The sequence below is a fragment of the Mixophyes fleayi genome, chromosome 3 (genome assembly GCF_038048845.1).
Source record: "Mixophyes fleayi isolate aMixFle1 chromosome 3, aMixFle1.hap1, whole genome shotgun sequence".
Classification (NCBI taxonomy): Eukaryota; Metazoa; Chordata; class Amphibia; order Anura; family Limnodynastidae; genus Mixophyes; species Mixophyes fleayi.
This window is the reverse complement of record NC_134404.1, coordinates 164092577-164114481: the sequence shown is the minus strand read 5'-3', so window position 1 is coordinate 164114481 and position 21905 is coordinate 164092577. Positions and strand designations below refer to the sequence as shown.

The 21905-nt window shown below is 39.4% G+C and overlaps 1 protein-coding gene across 2 annotated transcripts in view; it reads right to left on the bottom strand.

Moving 5' to 3' along the window:
• Positions 1-504: 504 nt before the first annotated feature.
• DOP1A (DOP1 leucine zipper like protein A) overlaps positions 505-21905 on the bottom strand; it is a 78694-nt gene continuing 57293 nt past the window's right edge. For both annotated transcript variants that reach the window (XM_075202704.1, XM_075202705.1), the window contains exons 22-37: positions 20619-20744; positions 20165-20299; positions 15032-15087; positions 14564-14668; positions 13574-13640; positions 12634-12778; positions 11338-11420; positions 11150-11259; positions 10453-10602; positions 9720-9781; positions 9393-9545; positions 8800-8936; positions 8576-8631; positions 8193-8357; positions 2877-3006; positions 505-984 (exon numbers count right to left, since the gene is read on the bottom strand). In XM_075202704.1, coding sequence (XP_075058805.1) covers positions 679-984; positions 2877-3006; positions 8193-8357; positions 8576-8631; positions 8800-8936; positions 9393-9545; positions 9720-9781; positions 10453-10602; positions 11150-11259; positions 11338-11420; positions 12634-12778; positions 13574-13640; positions 14564-14668; positions 15032-15087; positions 20165-20299; positions 20619-20744 — 1986 coding nt within the window. In that variant the 3' untranslated portion in view covers positions 505-678. The remainder of the gene's footprint in view (positions 985-2876; positions 3007-8192; positions 8358-8575; positions 8632-8799; positions 8937-9392; positions 9546-9719; positions 9782-10452; positions 10603-11149; positions 11260-11337; positions 11421-12633; positions 12779-13573; positions 13641-14563; positions 14669-15031; positions 15088-20164; positions 20300-20618; positions 20745-21905) is intronic.

Genomic DNA, 21905 nt, shown 5'->3' with positions numbered 1-21905 from the left:
TTTACATTAGTAAATTTTACATTGCACCAAGTTATAAAATATTCCTGTTAAAACAACACCTACAGTTCAAAAGTCCACTGTCAACCAAATGAAGAACTAAGGCACTACAACTGAATGTTTTTAGGGATATAGGTATCTAATAACTTACTAAATAACCTGGTAACCAAGTAATACAAAGTTTTGAGGTAGAATCCTTCTTTTGGAGACATCTGAAGAGATCTTTATGTGTATTTAATAAATCTCTAGGCATGCATAGCCTAGAGAGCACCTGCCTTCAGTTTTCACTGAATGTAGAAATTGACCACTCCATGATAAACAAGGACAGAACAGTAGTTCAATCCAACACGGACATGTCTACATCCAATAAGGACAGCCTACTTCAAAATGAAAAATTGTCACATCTGTATTTTTTTTTTTTTTGTTCTTCCATGTTTTGTTTTTGAGCAGATAACATAAGAAAATTTTTGCAGCATGATGGTGGGAGACAGTATATATTAACATGACTAGGTCACATCCATAATTCTCATTTATTTACAAATAAAAATATTTAAATTAAGTAGTCAAAACTTAAGCATATTTGTTACAATACATACAAAGTAAAAAAAAAAAAAAAAAAAAAAGACTGTATACAACAACATATGTCAGTTAAATCAGGAGTTATTGGTAGTGTGAAACAGATCAGCTCTTCAGTACCCCTTCTAAAAAATCTCTCTCCAGCATCTCTTCTATTTTCTGCCTTGCTTTGCTGGAGAACATTTTCTGGTTCTCCAACTTAATATCCTTGTTGGGAAAAGAGTTTTGGTAAAGGACTGGACTCCCTGAGTCTCCAACACATCTGCTCGTGACTTTACTATTGAAGACTTGACTGAGTACATTGAAAAAAGGTAGGAGCTGCTCCATGCTTCGTATGGTGGAAACTGTAAGCAGTAAATGTCCTGGGTCCCAGTCTAATGTTCTCCCTGAGCAGTCGTCTTCTGGGTTTTTCTGGTTTAATATAAAAAAAACAAAAAACAACCAACTATTAAAGTAGTGTTTCCCCTGAACGTTTTAACAAACAATGCCATTATGCATGCAAACAAATTGTCATTAGTTTCTGATAATAATTAACATTACTGAACAATTGTTTCATCTAACAGATATTGGGAGGCCTGGTAGCACTTAAACAAACAGAGAAGATTCGTTCATACTGTTAAGAACATTATATATTATGCAACTTTGGAGTTATTTAAACTATTAAATAGTATATAATATAATTTTAGAAGGCTTTATTTGTTTATAAAATGTAAGGGACTGTTATAAAGGCTGTGGATCACCTACAATTATGCTATTTGTAAATTTAACCTTACAGGAAACGCTCATCCAGGAATCCATAAAAATGATCATTCAATCACTAATCATCTCTCTCCAACCAATCCATAAACACTTCTGTAGGATTTAAAGAATCTCATACAACAATCCCCCTGAAGACAACTGAAAAATATGAAACCTATAAAGTTATATCTAGAACAACTCCACACTACAGGCCTGATTCATTAAGGAAAGCAAAGCAAAAGAAGGGGAGGAGGAGGTAAATTTAAAATGTGGGAACAGAGTTATAGTTGGGGGTAGGGAATTTCCTAGATCAACTTTAAATTTCAGTGTAAAATTAAAGCTACTAAGTGTGTGCTACATGAAACAGTTGTCAGTATTTACCTTATATGCAAATTAATAAACTAGTTTGCACCCCTTGCATTGTAACATGGTTTTGTCCATTTTCTTGCTTTAGATATCACGTGGAGTAAAGCTGTAGGGCCTGATTCATTACGGAGAGCAAAGTGTTCCCTCCGATTCTCAATGTATCTTTCTATTTTTTGTCATCTTGTAACCACTTCCAGCTCTCGCTTATAAGACTTCTGTGTTACACTCCTGCTATGAAACACTTTTACTGCACAAATTAAACTCAGTCTCCGAAAGATCTCTCAGAATGCACTTTTATACTAAAGCCTACAGGAATATCTGAGTTAACCATTTCTTTTGGACTTTGACACTTCTTTTTCCAGTTATTACCCTATGCCTCCCTCCTTGCAGAGTGACTAAATCTGGTTAAAGCCCCTACTTACCTTACCACTGCTCAGCTCCCAAGTCCATACTTTTAGGTTATACTTGAGGCATTTTACAAAATTCCCTGGTAGTAAGCACTAGTTCTAACTGATGATAAACATGTTACACAATTACAGCACATAATAATATGCTATGATAGTATAGCTGATAAGAGAGTACAGGGAAGCTGGAATTTCATGAAGTAAGTAAAACCCCTTACAGCCAGGAACTAGGAGTAGTAACCATAGATCAGTGATAGTGCTGAAATGTGGATATAAGTTAAGTATGGGCCAATATCATTTAGCTGCTGTGGGAGGAGGGGAGATCTAACGAAATGTAAAAAATAAAAAGGGTAGTGTTACTATAGTTGTCATGTACAACACAGCAGATTATGTTGGCACTATATAATTAATAAAACAAACATATACTGTGTATGTGAATCCATAACCCCATGTTTAAACTGGCCATTAATTGTACAGAGGATCCATTACTAAAATTTCACACTCATGATACAAACCAATTTCTGAATGAGATAATACATTACTTTCAGCAATATACAATAATTTTACAGATAGTATATTAATTTACACTGAGTGGACTTGGCTATTTTTGATGATGAGCACATCAATTAGGACAATGTATAAAAACAAAGCAAAATGGGAAGACAAAACAAAAGGTAATTTATTCTCCACTATTCAGTCCTTTGTACTGAATCAGAACTGTGCTAGGCTTTATACAATTTGCCTGATATTTCCTTTTGTCCAAAAATATCCAACATTTAATCTAAACAAAAATACCTTGGCTCTTTTTCTTAGGAGTTTTGCTAGTCGAACAATGTATGGTTTAAATTCCCTTTGATGGGTGCCTTGCCTTCGAACTTCTAACCCCGAATCATCTGATGCTTCTGGGATAAATGCCCAGCGATACCTAAAATCATAATATATATGTATTATAAATCAAGAAAATACAATGTAAAGGTCTAGAGAGAAAAGATGTTCCTACTAACAAAAATAAAAGACATTACTCCTGTAGTTTTTATACAATTTCTGAATGTTCTGGACAACAGTATGTACTTAAAATGACTAGAAGTAGAAACTGTAATACCAGCACACTATAACAATATAGCACATTATAAAAAGTTACAACTAGGCGGCAAACAGGTGAAAAGAGCCATCACTGCTGACAATGATAAGCAGGGAACCCTCGAGTTTGTATTACTATTGATAGCCAATCTCTCCCCCGGTATTATTTGTTGTGATATACTAAGGAAAGATGAGAGGATGTAGGTTTAAATGAAGAAAGGTATGCAAGAAGTTTTTGATGATGAATAAAGGTGCCGTATTTTCTATACATGTGAAAATCACCAAATTAAACAGAGTCTTCAAGTGCAATTATTAAAGTCATGTTTAGTTTCAAATCAGAATGTTTTTGTGTATAGCGACATAAATGCTACTAACATAACACATGTGCACCCTGGTGAATTTCCCACACGTTTCCTGATGTGCAAAGCTAGAGATTTGCCCAAATAGACTGACAGCTGTAATTAGAAGTAAAGGTTTTTCTACCACTTAGTAGAGCTGAACTCAGCCACATGCAGATCTTTGTTTATAATACTACTTCGGCCAGTCGTAGTGGATTAGTACATACCGGAGAGGGCGCCGGTATGTACTAATCCCATACGACTGGCCGAAGTAGTATAATTACCAACCTGCTCTAATCAGTCATGTTTCAGGGTGCCTGCTCACTCCCCTGTACTTGGAATACCTTACACCTAGGTTAGTAGGAGCTATGTTTGGTGTTTTTATAGGAGCTTTGACTGGTGTTTTTCCCAATATGGCCATAATTTCCTTTGGTAATGGGCCTGGAGGTGGTCACAGTTTCTGTCGTCTGTTTTTGGCACCTCTTCTTTCCTCCTGGCTGTTGTCAGTCATTTGCACAAGGGAAAGAATCACAAAGGAACCATTCGATTAACATCACCTCCCTACTTGGCAGTTAATCCTTTGATAAGTGTATCTTGTCCTACTTGGCAGTGGTGTTGGACTCCGTCTTTCCAGTTGCTGCACATTAACAGTTCTACCAACTGTTCCATCACTCCTACTCCCATCTTCTGAAGAGCATACTATCTGGATTTTTAATTCCTTCTCTCTCTCTCTGCATGTTGTGGTAATTTATCACAGTAAAGAATTCCTTAAACATTTCACTGCCTTCTCCCTTATTTTACATCCAAACCATTATCATGACTGATTTCAACCTCCCTATTAATTATCCTCATTCTCCTTTTGCCTCCAAACTTTCTCTCCTGGACACTCTCAGTAGACCAACTCTCTTCTACTCATTGTGATGCCCACTGCCTTGATCTTGTTTACTCAAGATTTTGTATTCGATTTCTTTTTCCCTTTCTCACACCATCACCTGCAAGCCATCAACCACCAGTTTAACTTCTTTTTCCCTATAACTCTACCAAGCCTCCTCAATTTTTTTAAAAACTTTCAACAACTTCCCAACAACTTCTCTCCACATTTCTACATTCTCATGACCTGATCTGGCTCTACCACATCTTAATGAAACCCTAGAAACAGCGCTTGATCAGGTGGATCCAGTTACTCTTTCCTGATGTTGTTGAGCACTATCTCAGCCATGGCACACTAAAGAATGTCTCATGTGGAGTAAAAAGTTACTGGAGAACATTGCATACTTTTCAAGGCTTCCTGAAATATACTGTTATCTACTACTCTTATTGAAAAGCTTTGGACACTGCTAAACAAACATATTTCTAATCTCTCATCATTGCTCTGGCTCCTAACCCAAACACCTTTCTAACACATTTGAATCTCTTCACAAACCTTTCACATCAAACCCTCTAATGACCATCACTGACCAAGATCTTTCTTACAACTTCAAGGACACAATCTGCCATGAGCTGGCACCCTCTTCCCCTAGCAACAATCTGCTCAATTCCTTTCCAGTACCTTCTCTTCTTTTGATCTCACAAATGAAGGAGACATATCTACTCTCTTCTTTTCCCATTCTACTGCCTGCCCACTTGACCTTATACTCTCACAAATCTGTCTATCATCCCAGCCTTAACTAACATCTTTACATTATTATTCAAACATACGGTGATTCTGAAAAAAATATTTGTGACCCAAACACAGATTACTGTCCTATCTCAACTCCCATGCCCCTCCAAGTATATAATGTATTGTGACTTTGCTATGTTCTTGGGTGCCTTATGCATTCGCTTTGGTCAGGAGTGTCAAACAAATGATACCATATATGAAACCATGTCATCATTTTCCTTAATGTGAGTCAGAGATGAGGGAAACAATGCTCCCTTATTTATGTCTACAATGTTCAAATTCTCTTGCAATGTTTTGATTTTCATTTTTCCGCTCTACTTCTGGTTAGATGATTGCGAGAGGAAGAGTCAATGCTTGACAGTCCCTGTGATTTAAATGGTACCCACTTCATCCCCACTTTTTTAATTGCCAAGGTGGCTTTATTTAGCTTGTAATTCTTGGGTAATTTTACCCCTTCTGCCTAGAGCATTTTACCCAGCTTGGTGATGTCTACCTTAGTGTGTGGTCTCTATAAAACACACGGTGTGAATTGGTAGTATTAGATGATCTTCGGGCTGGTGATTTTATTTTTCTGGTCACCCATCTGTGGTTAAGTCCATCTATGCCTTTCAACAGATCTCATTTTCTTATTTTTCCCTATTCTTTGAGTAACGGTTGACTTCCCCAGAGAAGCATTTTATTTCTACAGCTTGCAAATGCTTCTATTGGCAATGTCATTGCCCGTCAAGTCCATTAGACTGTTCAGTACCTTAGATTGTACGCTCCTTTGAACAGGGCCACCTCTTCTCCTGTTTCCACCACTTCTAACTCTGCTCTCAAGCTACTCAGCCCTCCTCCTCGAAGACCTTCTGCCCTTCGACCCCTCTCGCTTTTCTCTACACCCCTCAGTGGCTCTTACTTGTCATCCGCGCCCTCCCTCTTGGGCTCAGGCTGCCAGCGTATGCGGATTATCCCTCTCCCCCACCCTCCCTGCCTCTCTCTAGCTGTGCTTTGAGCTTCCTGAGTTACTGTGCTTCTTGTACCATTCTGTCTCACCTTGTACTGTGATATTGTTTGTCCCTGTACGGCGCTACAGACACCTTGTGGCGCCCTATAAATAAAAATTAATAATAATAATACTTTGTTCTCCTGGTATTTGTCGATAGTTCAATATGCAACAATGCTGATTTAGGCTGTCTGTCCACTTTTCATTCCCATCAATTTTGAGTAGCTGTAAGATGTATATTCTGATATAACTAGGACCGACTGTACCTTAGTGATTTTCATGTTTATCTAACCTTTTTGGTTTGGTCTATTTTTCCATTGCTTGCGCCAAGTCTTGTTTTTTTTGTTTTTTTTTAGTCAGGCTGCAGTTTCCTGAGGGCTTGCCGAGCCTTATCTTGGGTAATCATTGAACAAGTATCATACTTGATGAGGTTGAAGATGTGTAAACAATGAACATGTTAAATGCATTTTAAAGTGGATCTTTGTTTCACTGATTGATGCTTTGCACCTTTTTGGAAGGTTTCCCTGTTGAATAAGAAGGTGACTGTGTCCCTACCAGAATGGTTCTGCCCAGGGTGCCCAACTTGTTATGACTTTGGTAGATTGTCTGCGCAATCTATGCTATTAGGTTTTAAAATTCACTGCTTGTCTCTTCTTCATGGCTCTATTTAAGAGTGCTGTTGTTTCTTTTGCTGGGAGTTTCTCTGCAAAGGGAATGTCTCTTTCCTTGTACACATCTGCCTCCAGTAGTTAGAACTCTTAGCACTGTCCACACCTGGGCCTTGCAGCTTATTTCTCACTATCTGACTATCTGCTCTGCGCCACTATAAGAATTATAAACAAGAGAATCCCCTGCGCTGGGCCTGTACTCTCAAGAGGATATGCAAATCACAGCTGTTAGATATAATGGGGTGATTGCTATTCCCCACACAGACAATAAAATAATTTTAAACTATGGCAGGATACATAATTAATCAAACCAGGAGCAGTTAAAAAACAAATATAAAATATTTATTTAGCCAAGTCCTAAATCTTGTCAGGTGGTAAGAATACCCACTGTCTCTGGGTGGTGAATAGGAGGTCCAAAATGATCATCCGCTATGATGGAATCAATTTAGACTTGAAGTTCAGGATACAACTGTGGTGTGCCGTCACCTGTACATGGGACAGAAGCAAAAATGGCCAATTCGCGTTGATGAGAATATTGTCCAGAGAGGGAATGATCGCCAATCCCTTAGACTGCGAAGACCTGCCATGACCTTGGTGAAGACCCACTGACCTGTGGTGACCCCAAAAGGAAGAACCTAGAACTGCTAATGCTCTGTGTGAGCTAGGACTGATGTTCTTCCTAGATGGGAACATGTAAATATGCATCCTTGATGTCCTGAGCCACCAGGAACTCGTCCTGTTCCATGCTGTTTATTACCAACTTCAAGGACTCCATCTTGAATCTGGATATCCGAAGCTGGGTTTTTCAAAATTTGAGATTCAGAATCGGTATGAATGAATAGTCGGTTTTTGAAACAAAAACAGGTTGGAGTAAAATCCCAAACCTCTTTTAAGGCCCAGAACTGGTATATCCACCCCTGTAGAAATCAGGGAATGTATGGCCTCTCGTAGACCAAGACGTTTAGTCCCACTTGTGGGAAGTTCTGTTGTAAAGAACAGTCTGGGCAAAGATCTTAAAATATCTATCATGTATCCCCGATCCCGATTCTTCTCACCCTGGCATCCATGGTAGTCTTGAACCACCAATCTCAGAAGGAGAGTAGGCAGGCTCCCACCACAGTGGATCCTGGGTGAGCAGATTGATTGTCAGCAAACCTGGCCGCTGAAGTCTAGCAACCATTTTCATTGAAAAACACTTTGCAAATACTTATAAATATATTATGTATGAAGACATTACGGACCTATACATATTTCCAAACCAACGTAATATGCTAGACTCAGGTATGGAGTTATACCTTATAATAGAAAAAAAAATAAAGAAAACAAATGTTATTTCTACGGCATACAGAGTAATAAAAAAAAGATAAACACCCAACTTACATCTGAAACTGAGGAAGATTATCAGAGGGCAACGCCAGGGCCAAGTCTAGGAATTTACAAGCTGACAGGTAGAAATTTAGCCAGCGCTGGCTGTTATACGATGTGGAGAAACCATTTCCACCAGTATATGTAGTCTCCAGACCAGCAACAGAAGGTCCGGAAATCCTAAAGGTGTGTGGAATAAAGAATTACATAGGTACAAAGTTACTGTAGTACTCCTCAAGAATACACCATCATTTACAGCTCTTGTACACCTGCTCATGTATACAAAGCATAATAATTACCAACATGTTTGTCTGCTCCCATCAATGCCAATGGAAACATTAGGGTTGTACCCGTATCTACAACTATTACTTTGACACATAATAAAAATAAGAATATACCTGGTGATATCTTCATCCGCTGTAAGTTCCTGCTCCATTAACAAAAATACTTGTACCTGATAAGATAAAGCACATAGAATTACTATTATACTAATTGCGGCTTAAAAACAAGACTTTGAACATTGGGTTTCTCACTAAACTTAAACATATGCAGTCACATGACGTGATTAAAGTTTGAACGGATATTGCAAACAGGACAGAAAACCCCCCAAAAAGGCACTCACCAGTTCAGTGATCATTGTTGGCCATAAAGAGGTGAGGTGCTGAGGAGAAATTCGGAGGAGCAATACTCGAAAAAACAGGAACACCTGGGAATGTAGAGTGGGTACTTGTGGCAACCTCAAGCTCTCCACTAGCCTTTCTAAAACTCAGAGACAAAAGTATATTGTTCAAGCAAATAGTCCCAGTTGTTATTAGTTTTACGTGAAAAATTATTGACCCCCGATATTGTAAACACTTGGGGCTAGATTTACTAAGCTGCGGGTTTGAAAAAGTGGAGATGTTGCCTATAGCAACCAATCAGATTCTAGTTGTCATTTTGTAGAAAGTACTAAATAAATGAAAGCTAGAATCTGATTGGTTACTATAGGCAACATCCCCACTTTTTCAAACCCGCAGCTTAGTAAATCTAGCCCTTGGTATTTAATGTGCCGTTATAATGTATCTTACAGCTTGAAAACTAAGAAATTGGCTTGTAACAAAGACCGTCACTATAATACTCTACATTTAGTCAACATATGAAGCTGAAGTTGAGAACATGAAAATAAGCATCTATCCTGCTTTTCATAATGCACAGTATATTAGATTGTCCTCTCACCTTGTATGTCTGGTAGAAATTTCTGATATTGGTCAATTTCGCTGCTGAAGATAGCAAAAGCCAGTCTCTTTAGCAGCATTGCTCTCTGTTCCAGTTCAGCGTCCCGGTTAGTAAATAGACTGAGGGAACTGCTCTGAGCCACAGCTACACGGGCTGAAAAATAATGCTGGAGTTTAGGAACATACTGTATATCTTTATTTCTCTATATTCCTTTGCAACTTCACATTGTCAGGTCAGAGAACAAGCCTTGTGCTCAAATACAGAAACATTAATGCAATTTCAGATTCAGAAAGAACAGCTTGAAAATGAGAAGAGAAAACAACTTACTCATTAAGTCACGAAATGTGGTTTTGTCATGTGTCATCAGATGGTCCATGATTGCTCTCCAGCTACATGAAGAGATAAGTGAATTTACATTATCATCATCATCACCATTTACTTATATTGCGCCACTGATTCCGCAGCGCTGTACAGAGAACTCATTCACATCAGTCCCTGCCCCATTGGACCTTACAGTCTAAATTCCCTAACATACACACAGACAGACAGAGAGACCAGGGTTAGTTTTGATAGCAGCCAATTAACCTACTATTATGTTTTTGGAGTGTGGGGGGAAACCGGAGCACCCGGAGGAAACCCACGCAAACACGGGGAGAACATATAAACTCCACACAGATAAGGCCATGGTCGGAAATTGAACTCATGACCCCAGCGCTGTGAGGCAGAAGTGCTAACCACTTAGCCCCCGTGCTGCCATACACAGTAAATCGAGAAGAACTTGTGTGTTCTAGACGTGGGACACAATGGAACCTACTTAAAATAGTAGGTAAAATATATTAACTAAGTATCTTGTACATATATGAAGAAATCTAAGCTCAATGGTCTACATTTGTCCATATTCAATACTGAATTTAGTAAAACATAAAAACAGAGAGATCTCCTCACAAGAGTTTATATTTTACTAAATAATGTAAGCATTCTAGATATATCCATTCCCATTATGAAGGGTTTAATATAACAATACATGTATGTTATCAGAAGTATGGAGGGGGAGTCTTACTGACTAACACAGGAGCCATCCATCTGAAAGAAGTTGTGATCCATGAAGAGATCAAAGGCTTCCTTCTTCCACGTGCGCCTGGTGTACTGATAACCACTGAGACTGCTTAACAGCTGCACGCAAGCACGGTAACTGGAAGCATTATGAGCACTGCAGATAAAGCACAGAATGAGGACATAGCATAGGCCATTACAAGATGACAGTAACAAAACAATGACAGCACAACATCATTGTATTAGAAAGGGAGTTTTATGGGATGCATATATAAGGGCCATATGTCTGCTTTACCCAGTAATACACAACCATCAGGGAGAAGTGAAGCGATACAGTTTTGGGGTAAGCCATTGTCAACATCATCTTGGAAAGATTCAGGGAACACGTGACACCTCTTTTTATACAGCTTTTTAAAAGCAATGCAAAACTTCAAAGTATTCAACTAAAAGGCTTCATAAAGTTGGCCCAAGTTAGGTGTGTGACATTATTGTAGCTGATGTTGATTATTGATTAAAAATCATTAATGTTGATTATTGTCAATATTTCTCCCCAACACTTTGAGGAATTAAATTGACATTAAAATCAACAAATTATGAGGTTTATATTGTACATGTTACTGGTCTCAAGTCACTTTATGGGTTATTTTACCAGAAAGAAACAGTCAATACCAGAAATAATAATTTAACAGACCGTATGATATTACCTGTGGTTACGTAAATATGGTACTACATAATGCATTATATTGACAAGTAAAGGGATAACTTTCTCTTTTTCATCGCTGTAAAACACCATATCCAGCAAGTGAGCAAGAACCTGGCAAAACACAAAAATAAACTTGCTTAATCTAATACATGGGTAACACTGAGCAACATAATGTTCTCTCATTCTTACCTCAGCAAGTAACGTGAGAGCATGTACACTATATACTGATGGGGTGATATGTGATATTTCCATCGCTGGAGAAAGCATATCATCTGTGAGAAAGGCAAAAAACATATTAGACAGCTTGTCCAGTTAGATTGTCCCTCCTCTTCACCCTTCCATTGTAGTGCTATGGATGTTTGTGTAATGCACTTGTTTTTCCAACGTGGTCCAACAGTTAATGGGGGGGACCCCATATTTATTGTACAAAGAGAACAGGTTTCTTCGTGAAGGGATTGTCCAGTTGTTGAGAGACAAACTTGTGTACAGGATAATCAAGCTGACATCTATGAAGGGTGTAGAAAAACTATTCTGTTCTTATAAATCCATACAACAAAATGGGCGGACAGTCAGTCAGTAAGGCTCTGCAACCTATAATACTTTCTATAATTTATCACAATTCTTTTAAAAAAACAACCAGGCCATAGGCCACTTAAATGCTGGTAAAAATACATGTTAAACCTTTTTTAATAGAATTTAGGAGCTCACTGCAGGCTTTCCCAATGCATATAGTGTGTATGGTGACAATATAAACCATGGTTCCTAGTGTTATAAAAACACTAGTACAGTACATACAGGGGAGGGCTGGCAAATTTGGGCCAGGAGCAAGACTCAACCCAGCAGCCTATTTTAAAAGGAAAAAAATGCAGGTAGCCCAATGACCCAGCCCAAGGTAGCCCACTATGGGAACAGTCCGGGGGGCAGATCCCACCTGCCCCCCAGCCCAGCCAGCCCTGCAGTACATATAATAAACACTAGCAGTCATAAGCCCTTAGAGCTACACACATTTTGAGAATAATGGTTTTCTACAGTAAGCCTGCAGAACAATTAATAGCAATGATTTGCACATAATATTATTTTGGATGTTAGATATACATGGAAAATAATTATCGGAGTTCCCCTTTAAAACCTAATATTATAAATGGGTAAAAAAATATATGTATGGGTACTAAATTCCGCCTTCAGCTGTGCAAATATGAGAGCCACCACTGCTAATCATGTCAATAGCCTGCCCCTCTCCTAGTCTATAGACTGAGAAGGCTGACAACCAGAAATGGAACAGGCTGCTTGTGAAGAGCTGGGAGGGCAGAAGCACTAAGGGGTGATGGGTGGAAAAGATATTGCAAGTCTCACTCCCCATTTCTCACTTCCACAAAGATGTAGTGTATATAGCGTTTCAGAACCATAGCACAACATGTACCCCAATTATAATAGTTCTGTCACTGGTGATATGTTTCCACCTATTATTTGCAAGGATAACAATACCTTCCACAGCAGATTCTAGAGTGGACCCATCTACAGTTATCTTAGGGGAAGGTTTCACTTCCAGATTTCTTCTTAACCATGTAGTCTGCTCCAATGACGATCCAGCCACTGCACCAATGGCGTCTACGATTTTATAAGTGACATCCTGAAACCAAACATGTTTTAGATACCAAACCAGAATAATAGAGTTATCATTACTATTATCCATATTTGATTGTGATAACACATTTTGCAGCAAAGCACAATAATAGCATACAAATATAAGATAAAATGTAAACACACTGAAGAGAAGGCTTCCTATTCTTCTGGAACACAATAAAATGTGTAGCATGTCCTTGGATGTTAACGTGAAGACAAACAAAATAACACCATAAAACTGCACTGAAGTTAAACATATGATATTTTGCACTCAACTTTTCTATTAAAACTCATCACTAATTCTAATAAGGAGCTTAAATCTAGTTTTTAGTACCATATTGGAGTAGTGAACTGCGACACAATGTTTAACTTTTAATGGAAATAAATACTATTAATTACTGAAGTACCAGATTTCTTCAGTGACCGGTTCATATTGTGTGTCAACGCCTTCTGCTGATTCTCCTTGTTCCAAGTGTGCTACACCACCAGTAGCAGCAGAGAAATGCCAGCGGATAATGGATGTTTTATTATTAGCGACTGATAATGCTGCTGCCTTACAACAGCCACACGCACTTTCCACACCAGCAGCTACAATTGTTATTCCTCCACCTTATGTATCAATGTTCCCCACACCTCACTCAGGCCTTCTTGCATTCTGGAGGGCAAGTGGTGCAGCCACAAGTTCCTAATGCTCTTAAACAATGAATTTAAATAAAGATGAATAAATCATTCTCGCAGTCCTGTCCTATAGAGTGGTAGTTGAGGATCAGTTACAAACTGCAGCTGCAGACTGTTTTCTTACCTGGAGATCTCTCTGGTCCTTCTTGTTATCTAAAGTGGGGTTTTTCATGATGAACTCATTCAAAACCCTGAAATGTCAAAGTGAGCGGGAAAACATATGTTAATGACTAATGCTTAGGGGGGATAAAAGCAACTCATGGGAAACGCCAACATACATCAGGTTGATGATCTACTGGCAATACATTTAAAAAAATCTTTTAAGCTTTTAGGCATTGGTTGGTTTAATATAGAAAACAGCTGACTGCACATTTTTGTGTCTGCTATTACAGGGACACCATCAACAAACCATTACTGGTACTGCGGGATCTAGCTGAGTTTGAGGCCTGGCCCTAGAACAGGTCACATTTTACCACACTGTGTGACAATAGCTTTCCTCTCCCTTAGGCAAGGCTATAACTACATGGAGGAATGACATTCTCAAATTGGATAAAGAGATGAGGCTTTGAAATAAAATAGATTCAGAGTGTATTAAACATCGGTAAGATTGTAAAGTAGAAATATTTTGAGTGCAGACGTTGAGACTGGTTCTTTTATTTATGCAGCATGGGAATGTCATCATATTCAAGGGTACATTCAAGGAGTTTATAAAAAAAACAGCTGCCCAGGAATTATATTCCTGAGGTGTGCTTATTGGGGGTGTTCAAAGCCTTTTATATGTAGTGGGCATTGGCTACTAGAAATAAAGAAAGATTGCACTGCATTCAAGTTAACCCGACAAAAGGAACACATAGAACCTAACAAGAGACTACTCATAGAACAAGTTTTGGTTTAGACCAGTTACATGCTCCAAGTACTTGCTTATGATTTAGGAATAACAATATAACGTTCTGTGTGAGTGTAATATAATCGTAGCCCAAGCCTGGTGTTTGTATAAATCATTGTTGCTCCATCTGTGTGCACCCCTGTATTGCATTGAGCCAATCAGCCTAATTATCACTATAGACATTTCCATGTTTGTTTATTATATATACAAAAAGTAGAAAAGAGTTACCCCAGGATAAGGAATTGCCCCGGAGCTGGGAGATTAAGCTGGTTTGAATCTTTCAGGAGAACAAGAAAAGAACCCCAGCTATCCACAAGATTAGACACAGGAATCCTGTAAGAATAGCACAAAATAAATGGGAGGGGACGAATGAACACAGGCCATATGCAAAAAGAGAAAACTTAACTTGAAGTGACTTTGCAATAAACCATATACAAAAACTTGTAGACAAGAAAAGCAAAAAATAAAAATAAAACTATAAATAAGTTATTTTATTCCTCTGTTCAACTATTTGTTTCAAGACAAATTGTTAACAAAAAATATGTTTTTCCACAGTAAAGTGCAAAAATAAAAACATTATGCTATGTACACTAAGCAACTATAGATAGGTTTAAAATACAAATATTGGATGTAGACTGTAAAGTAAAAAAAATCCAAAAGGGAGCAAACATGCAAGTAATACTTAGTTAGTCTTACCTCTGAACATAGGCATAAAAGAACTGTAACATGCAGACCTCAAGTGAAAGGTGCTTCTAAAAGATTAAAAGCAGAGGAAACGGCTTAGTGGCAAAATAACAGCAAGTTATGCAGTCATTGTGAGCCCCCCTGCGGCAAAACTATTCAAGAGCACCTTCTGCAGTTCCACCATGCAGGAACAACAGCACAGATAGCAGCTGCATACAATCAAATGCAAACAAGAAAGTAAAGATGCATTGTGATCGCTTGCAGGTTATCTTCTTACTCATCAAGACAATCAAAACGGCTTCCATAGCAATGCTTTACTATGTCACTGTATACTGCAACATTTAGTGGTAGACTTTATATCACTGACTGTAAACAGGTCTTTTAGTACAGGGTGATTCAAAAGTCGCAGTATACCCTTTTATTTCAAAAACTCTACAGGAAATTGGGAAACCTGAATACTCCAGTAAGGTATGGGTGACGTGGTCTATCTTTTATGGTATGTACCAAACATGGGCGCCATCTTGAAATCTGCCCAATTCCTGTAGAGTTTTTGAAATAAAAGGGTGTACTGCGACTTTTGAATCACCCTGTAGAGAATTTTTGCACCTACTTTCGAATCCAGCAGGGGGACACTGTTACCTTTGAGTTGAAGTAAGGACACAAGAGCTGCGCACTAAATAGCGATCTTCTGAAGCTCCTCTCCGCACCACACTCATCCTCAGTTTACAACAACAAAGATAGGGCAACACGAGAACAGCAACGAAACACACAGTCCAAACAACACACAGAACTTAACATTCAGCATAATGGTTGGGAGCATTGTGTCCCACAGATGGATTTGGAGAAATGGATTTAACGGCAAGTAAAAAAAAAAATCCTATTTTCTCCTACATCTTATCTGGGAGACACTGCTACTTTGGGGATGTTCCAAAGCCACCCCCAGTGGAGGGTACGCTCAGACATAGCTGAACGCAAAAAAATTGTCTCCCAAAGCTAGCACCTCTGAATGGAAACACATGACAATTGTAAGTGCACATGTCTGAACCTCCAGGATCAGCGCCAAATTCTTCTGAAAATACACTGACAAAGCAGAGGCCAGAAAATGGAGGGAACTAAGCTTAAGCTTCCAGTCGAGGATGGAATATGGGTGTCCTTTGATCAACTTGTCTGATCTGATCCACCCCTTGAAAGACAGGCATGTCTCCTGGTACAGCGAGATTAGCAGAGAATACAAATTAAGCCTGGATCTCGACCACATCCTTAAGATATTCAGCTCAACCATTCAAGAGTGGAACCTGGTCTCCACCTGTCGAAGATGGAATCCAACTTCCTGACCAACTTCATGCATAGCAGCACAGACGTCTGCGGGCCAGAACTCTCCTCACCAACACCTGAAGATTCCGGATCTTGCTTTCCAGAAGGAAGACCCTCTGCTACCAGGTGTAGAAGTTTAGACCCCAAAATACCATCCTCTGACTTGGAACTAGGTTGATTTTTGATAACTAAAAATTCACTCATGTGATTCCAGTACCTGAGCCATTATATGCAGGAAACTGTGCAGCAAGAAGGCTTACTTAGCTTTGAGGACCTGATAATCCAGGCACGTTGGTGATTCAGAGATCTCAAGGGTGGGGTACAGGTTAACGGCTATGGGAAAGCCGACATACTTTTAAACTAAGGGACAATAACTATTGGTAGAAGGGCGATAATAATAAAAAGACTACTTACTATGTAACCGAAAAGGACTTTTTCCGCAAGTTTAAATGAGCGCCCAGTGTAATATCCGAATGGGCTAAAGAGCTTCAAGGACTTCAGGATTAAGATGGCCATAAATTATTTGTTTGGCTTTTGGACTAGGAAGAGGGTGTTGATCACTCAATAAGAAAGAAGAGAGCCTTCCTGAGAGCCAGCTGTTGTGTCTTTTCCTTAGGAATACTGATGGAATAAAAATCTCTATAGTGGAGACCTCTGAAGGTCTAGGATGTAACTCCTCTATATTATGACTGTTACCCATGGGTCTGAAGAGGAGATTTGCTGCACGTCCTGGAACAACAAAAGATGGGCTTCCACTACAGCCTTCGTTGTGTGAGGAGAAGCCCTTCATGCAGTCTGTTTTTCAGAGTGCTTAGCCCCTGAGCGTCTGGCTGTGCAAGACTGCTTTCCCCTCTGCTGTCCCCCACGTGCTGAAAAGGGCAGACCCTTAGAAGAAGAGGATTTTGGCTGAAAGGAGACATGACAAAAATGGAACCTGTCCCATAAACTTGGATGGATTGACCGGGAGAAAGAGCACTTTCCTCCAGCAACCTTTCAAATAATTTTGTCATACCAGTCCAAATAGAACTGAACTGTCGAACAGAAGGGCTTTCAGAGACTTGGACTAAATGTCTGCGTCCTAAGACCAGAGTCAAAGTGCTGTCCTGAAAACCACATCTGAGGCAGAGATCCAAGAGCTGGTTGAGACTGCTTCCAGAACCACATCAGCCAAGTATTCAGAAGTGTCTCCGAGATGTTCCACTAAAAGAATCAATTGGCCACTGCAATCTGTTGAACACACAATTTTTCAATGGCCCTGGAAACCCATGCCAATATTAGAGATGGCCTGTAGTCCCATAGATTGACTCTAAAATGTTTTCACATTCCATCCTTCCCATTCCTGCACCAGGAATGGGAAGAATGGTAGATAAGCCGCACAAGTATCCACCTCCAGCAGCTGGTCCACTTAGTCATATCCTCCGTGGGTAAGGCAAAAGATTCTTACACGGCATAGCCCAAGCTTCTCTGAGGAGCTCAGATGAAAGAGAAAGATGAAGGAAAGTAAAACAACCAACTTTTTTAGTCATTATTTTAAATAAACGAGTCTCAGCAGCCTGAGAATCATTCACCTTTAACATTTACAAAGCCTGATGGGACTGCCATACAAGTTCATCAATGCCCTATCCTCCAAAGGATTCATCCTGTAATCCCACTGGACCTTCAAGGGTCTGAGCTACTCAGAAGCTCTCCCTGTTCCTGCATAGACAATTCCAAGTCTGAATTTTCACTAAAAAAAACCTGAGAAAACAGCTGGATTTTTGTGGTCTCTGAACCTTAGGAGGCTCAAGCAGCTTCTCTAAAGAAGAAGACTAATTCCGAAACAGACATTTCCAGCGTCTTGGCCACACATTGGTTTGACCTGGGTCTTAACCATGGAACCTGCCCTCCAGAGGGAGAATGTTTGCTCCAGACGGGGCTGCAGAAAGAGGCAAAGGAGGAGTTAGACTCAACTCTCTAGAAAGCCAGTTTAGTTTATTCAGCAATTGACTGAGCCAGGGATCTTGGCCGAAGCAGGTCCCGCCATATCAAGTGCTTCCCCCGCCCGATGGGTGAGAGTCCTAGTCCTCCGCTTTGCAAGTTGCACCCTGAGAATCTGGATCCTGTCGTCCATTTGGTAATTTTATTTCGCACCTGGAAGAATTCCCTCATCCAGCTCAGTGTGATTAAACAAACTCTGACAAATCTGACCAAAAATATGTAAATTCCTGTGTATATGAATTTCTCAGAAATGGAATAAGGTCAATAGTGAATAGACAATAGTCTCTCACACACACAGCACAGGAATTTTACAGATACAAAAAAAATCCCATTATCTGAGGAACTTATCCCTCCAGACAACAACAGGATTCCTTGAGAAGAGAAGAGGAGCTTCAATCCAGCAGCAGGAGTCACTCTTTTATAATAAACAGCACCAGACACAGTACAATCATGTGGCACATAGCTGCACAGACCTAAATCTTCCATGGATTGAGCTTCTGGTGGGCTTCCTCCTAAAAGGTGGCCTGCCAAGGAGGAGAAACCAAATATGGTATCATGGTCCTCCCTTCAAGGCCTAGAGCAATGGGAACCATGCGTTCATAGAACGGGTCCCCAATGGCTCTCAAGCACGTAGTGGCGTCAGCCCATTTGAAGGGGTTCCACCTGGCTAAATTTGCCCGATATTATGATAGGGAAAGTTCTTCTCTGCAAGGAAAGATATGATCTGTCCCGCACTCCCTTTGCCTCTGGAGAGCAATTTTCGTGTTGGGGGGACCAAGGGGAGAGGCCAGTGGCCTATTGGCACTACCTCCACCTCAATGTGACGTTAGCTTCAACCTGAGAGAGAAAAGAATGAATGCTGTCAATCCTCATGAATGCTGTCAAAAACCTAAAAACCTAAGAAAAAAAAAAAAAAATGTTAACAGGGCTGCCATCAGCAGCCCTATTAAAAACTGCCCAAACTCCTCTTAGCACTAAAATACAATAAAACAGAGGATCAGTGGGGTTGGGTTGGAAAAGGGGAAGAGCATCAGTAGTTAATTATTCAGTGCCCACCTTCACCTCAACCCCAAATATAGCAGTGTCCCCCAGAAAGAATGCAGAATAAAAATATTTTTGTAATTTACAAGAGACAGATACATTAACTTTTGTTAAAACAGAGAGTAGACCTGTAAACTACAAATTTAATACATTATTATGCATAGAAGCCATCAGGATGTGCTGATCATATGATCATGCAAATGAATTTAGATGTGATCAGTAATAGTTATTTATAAAAAATTAAATAGACATTTCTTTTCTCTAGACCAGCGATGGGCAAGTGGATACCTTTCATAGACATGCAGCCCTCCAACCTTCACAAGCACTACACATTACACTTACTTTTAATAATGAAAAAATAAAAGCAAAATGACCTCAGCACCCCAACATCACGCATCACCCTACTCACAGGCTTATCTAGCAATCTTTAGTAAATATATTTTCGTTTAGTCCAGGGCACGCAGAGGAAAGAGGGAGACCACACGGTGCCGAATACACTGCACTCCCTCCTCCGATGTGCTGTGTGACCTTCCTGTGTTGTGTAGAGGACACATGATGCAGAAGCCAGCGGCTCCTGTTCAGTCTTATCCTCTGCTTTATGATATAAGTATAGAATAAGTCAGATTGGGGGACACAGAGCTGGGGCCGCAGGTGACGGCTCACTGGAGGCCTACGGGTTGCCTGTTGTTCATCACTGTGCAAACATTAACTATGCATATATTTAACTATGTACAACAATAATATGCAATACCAACAAAACAACAAATAAAAACTACAATATTACAAGGCAGATAAATGTAATAACGAATGTACCTTGTCCTTCGCTATGGCAGGTGGTTGTTTTAATACCTCCTTTACTGTCTGAATGACTGTTTCTGTCCTCATCACACTGATGGAGCGGACCAGCTCAACAAGCAGAAGTTGTTCTTCACTTGCTGATGGGATAACCTTAGTTTAATATAAAAATGTTTGAATGTAAACTGTAGATGTACATGTGCCATGGTATTATTTGCAGTATTTTTTTATTATATTACATTTAAAACAAACAGACCTAGAATAAGATTAATATTTTACTACAGAAGGGTGCCAAAAGTGCAACTGCACATCATGCAATCTCTAATCATTCTGTCAAGTTTCACTAGTACCCAGACAGGTCTTCATATTTGCTTGATACCCAGATATGTATATGAGGCAAAAACTTATGCCAGCTTCTGCACATGTGAGCATTCAACATTTGCCAATCCCTGCAGTACAATGAATATATTACCTTTGTGCGTGCAGAGTTTTTGTTCTGTCTTCTTTCATTCCACACAAATGCAATAGCTGCCATAAAATGCACTCCGTGATTCATGGATATGGGGCCCAGCAGCTCCAGAATCTGCTGCCTCAGGTTCTGGTAATCAAAAATAGCATTACATTATGAAATGTGACCCTACTTGCTTTCCTGTCCTGTTTTACATTACTTAATTTGTACCAGCAGTATTAACTATTGTGTGCAGGAATATTTAACAAATACATCTGAGCATTAATATCCAAAATAAAAGCAATGCAAAACTACTTACTGTAAATGTCAAGTAAACCTATTTAAACCCTTCACCTCAGGTTATGGCCTGAATGTAATGACCTCTGCTCTCATCTACAACATTCTCATGGTTTTTCTACACTCACAAAACATACTGGCACTGAATAAGCTATTAAAGCAATATTCTGACATGGTTTCATCTAATTATGCTCATAAAATCAACACACAGCACTCAAATTGGATGAGCTGTCAGTTTGCAAACATGGCAAACTTATTAGCCAATGAACTTGGAGAGCTCTTAAAACATTGTTGCCAGGGATGTATCCAACTTAAACAGTTGCTATTTAAAAACAAACTATAATGAGGTGACCACAACAATCATGGCAGTCTAGGAGAAGATAATGTTTTATGATAACTAGATTGATGACTTTGAAGAATCACACTACTGTAAAATAACACAGCAACTGACATGTAAATGGGAAGATATCCACAGATGGATAAAATTGGAGCACACACCATGAGAAGTGTAGAACGATTTGCTTTTATAAGACCGAAGCTTGAAAATACAACATGGGTAACAATATCATGCCATATAGTGTTGTGTAATAATAAGGAAAAGAGGATTTTTCTACTTACATTAAATCCATTCCATCTGGGGGACATTGCTACCACGGTGTAAAAGCTGGTTTCCGGGGCTGGGCACTTATGAGTTAATCTCAAGACTACAGGTCCTCCACTCTATATCCCCTGACCACCGAATCTCCCTCCAGTATTTAACTGTCAAAGCCTCAACAGATGGGAGGAAACAGGAATATCAGGAACATAACAATCCCCACTTCAATAAACATTCAGGAACTGAGCCAGTGAGCGTAAAGGGTTTTAAACACAGTGGCCCCAAGATGGAATAAGAAAAATGGATTAAATACAAATACAAAAATCCTCTTTTCTCCATCGTTCACTCTGGGGGACACTGTTAACATGAGAACTTTCTAAAGCTGTCCCTAGAGGCAGGTATGCTCAGACAAAGCTGTG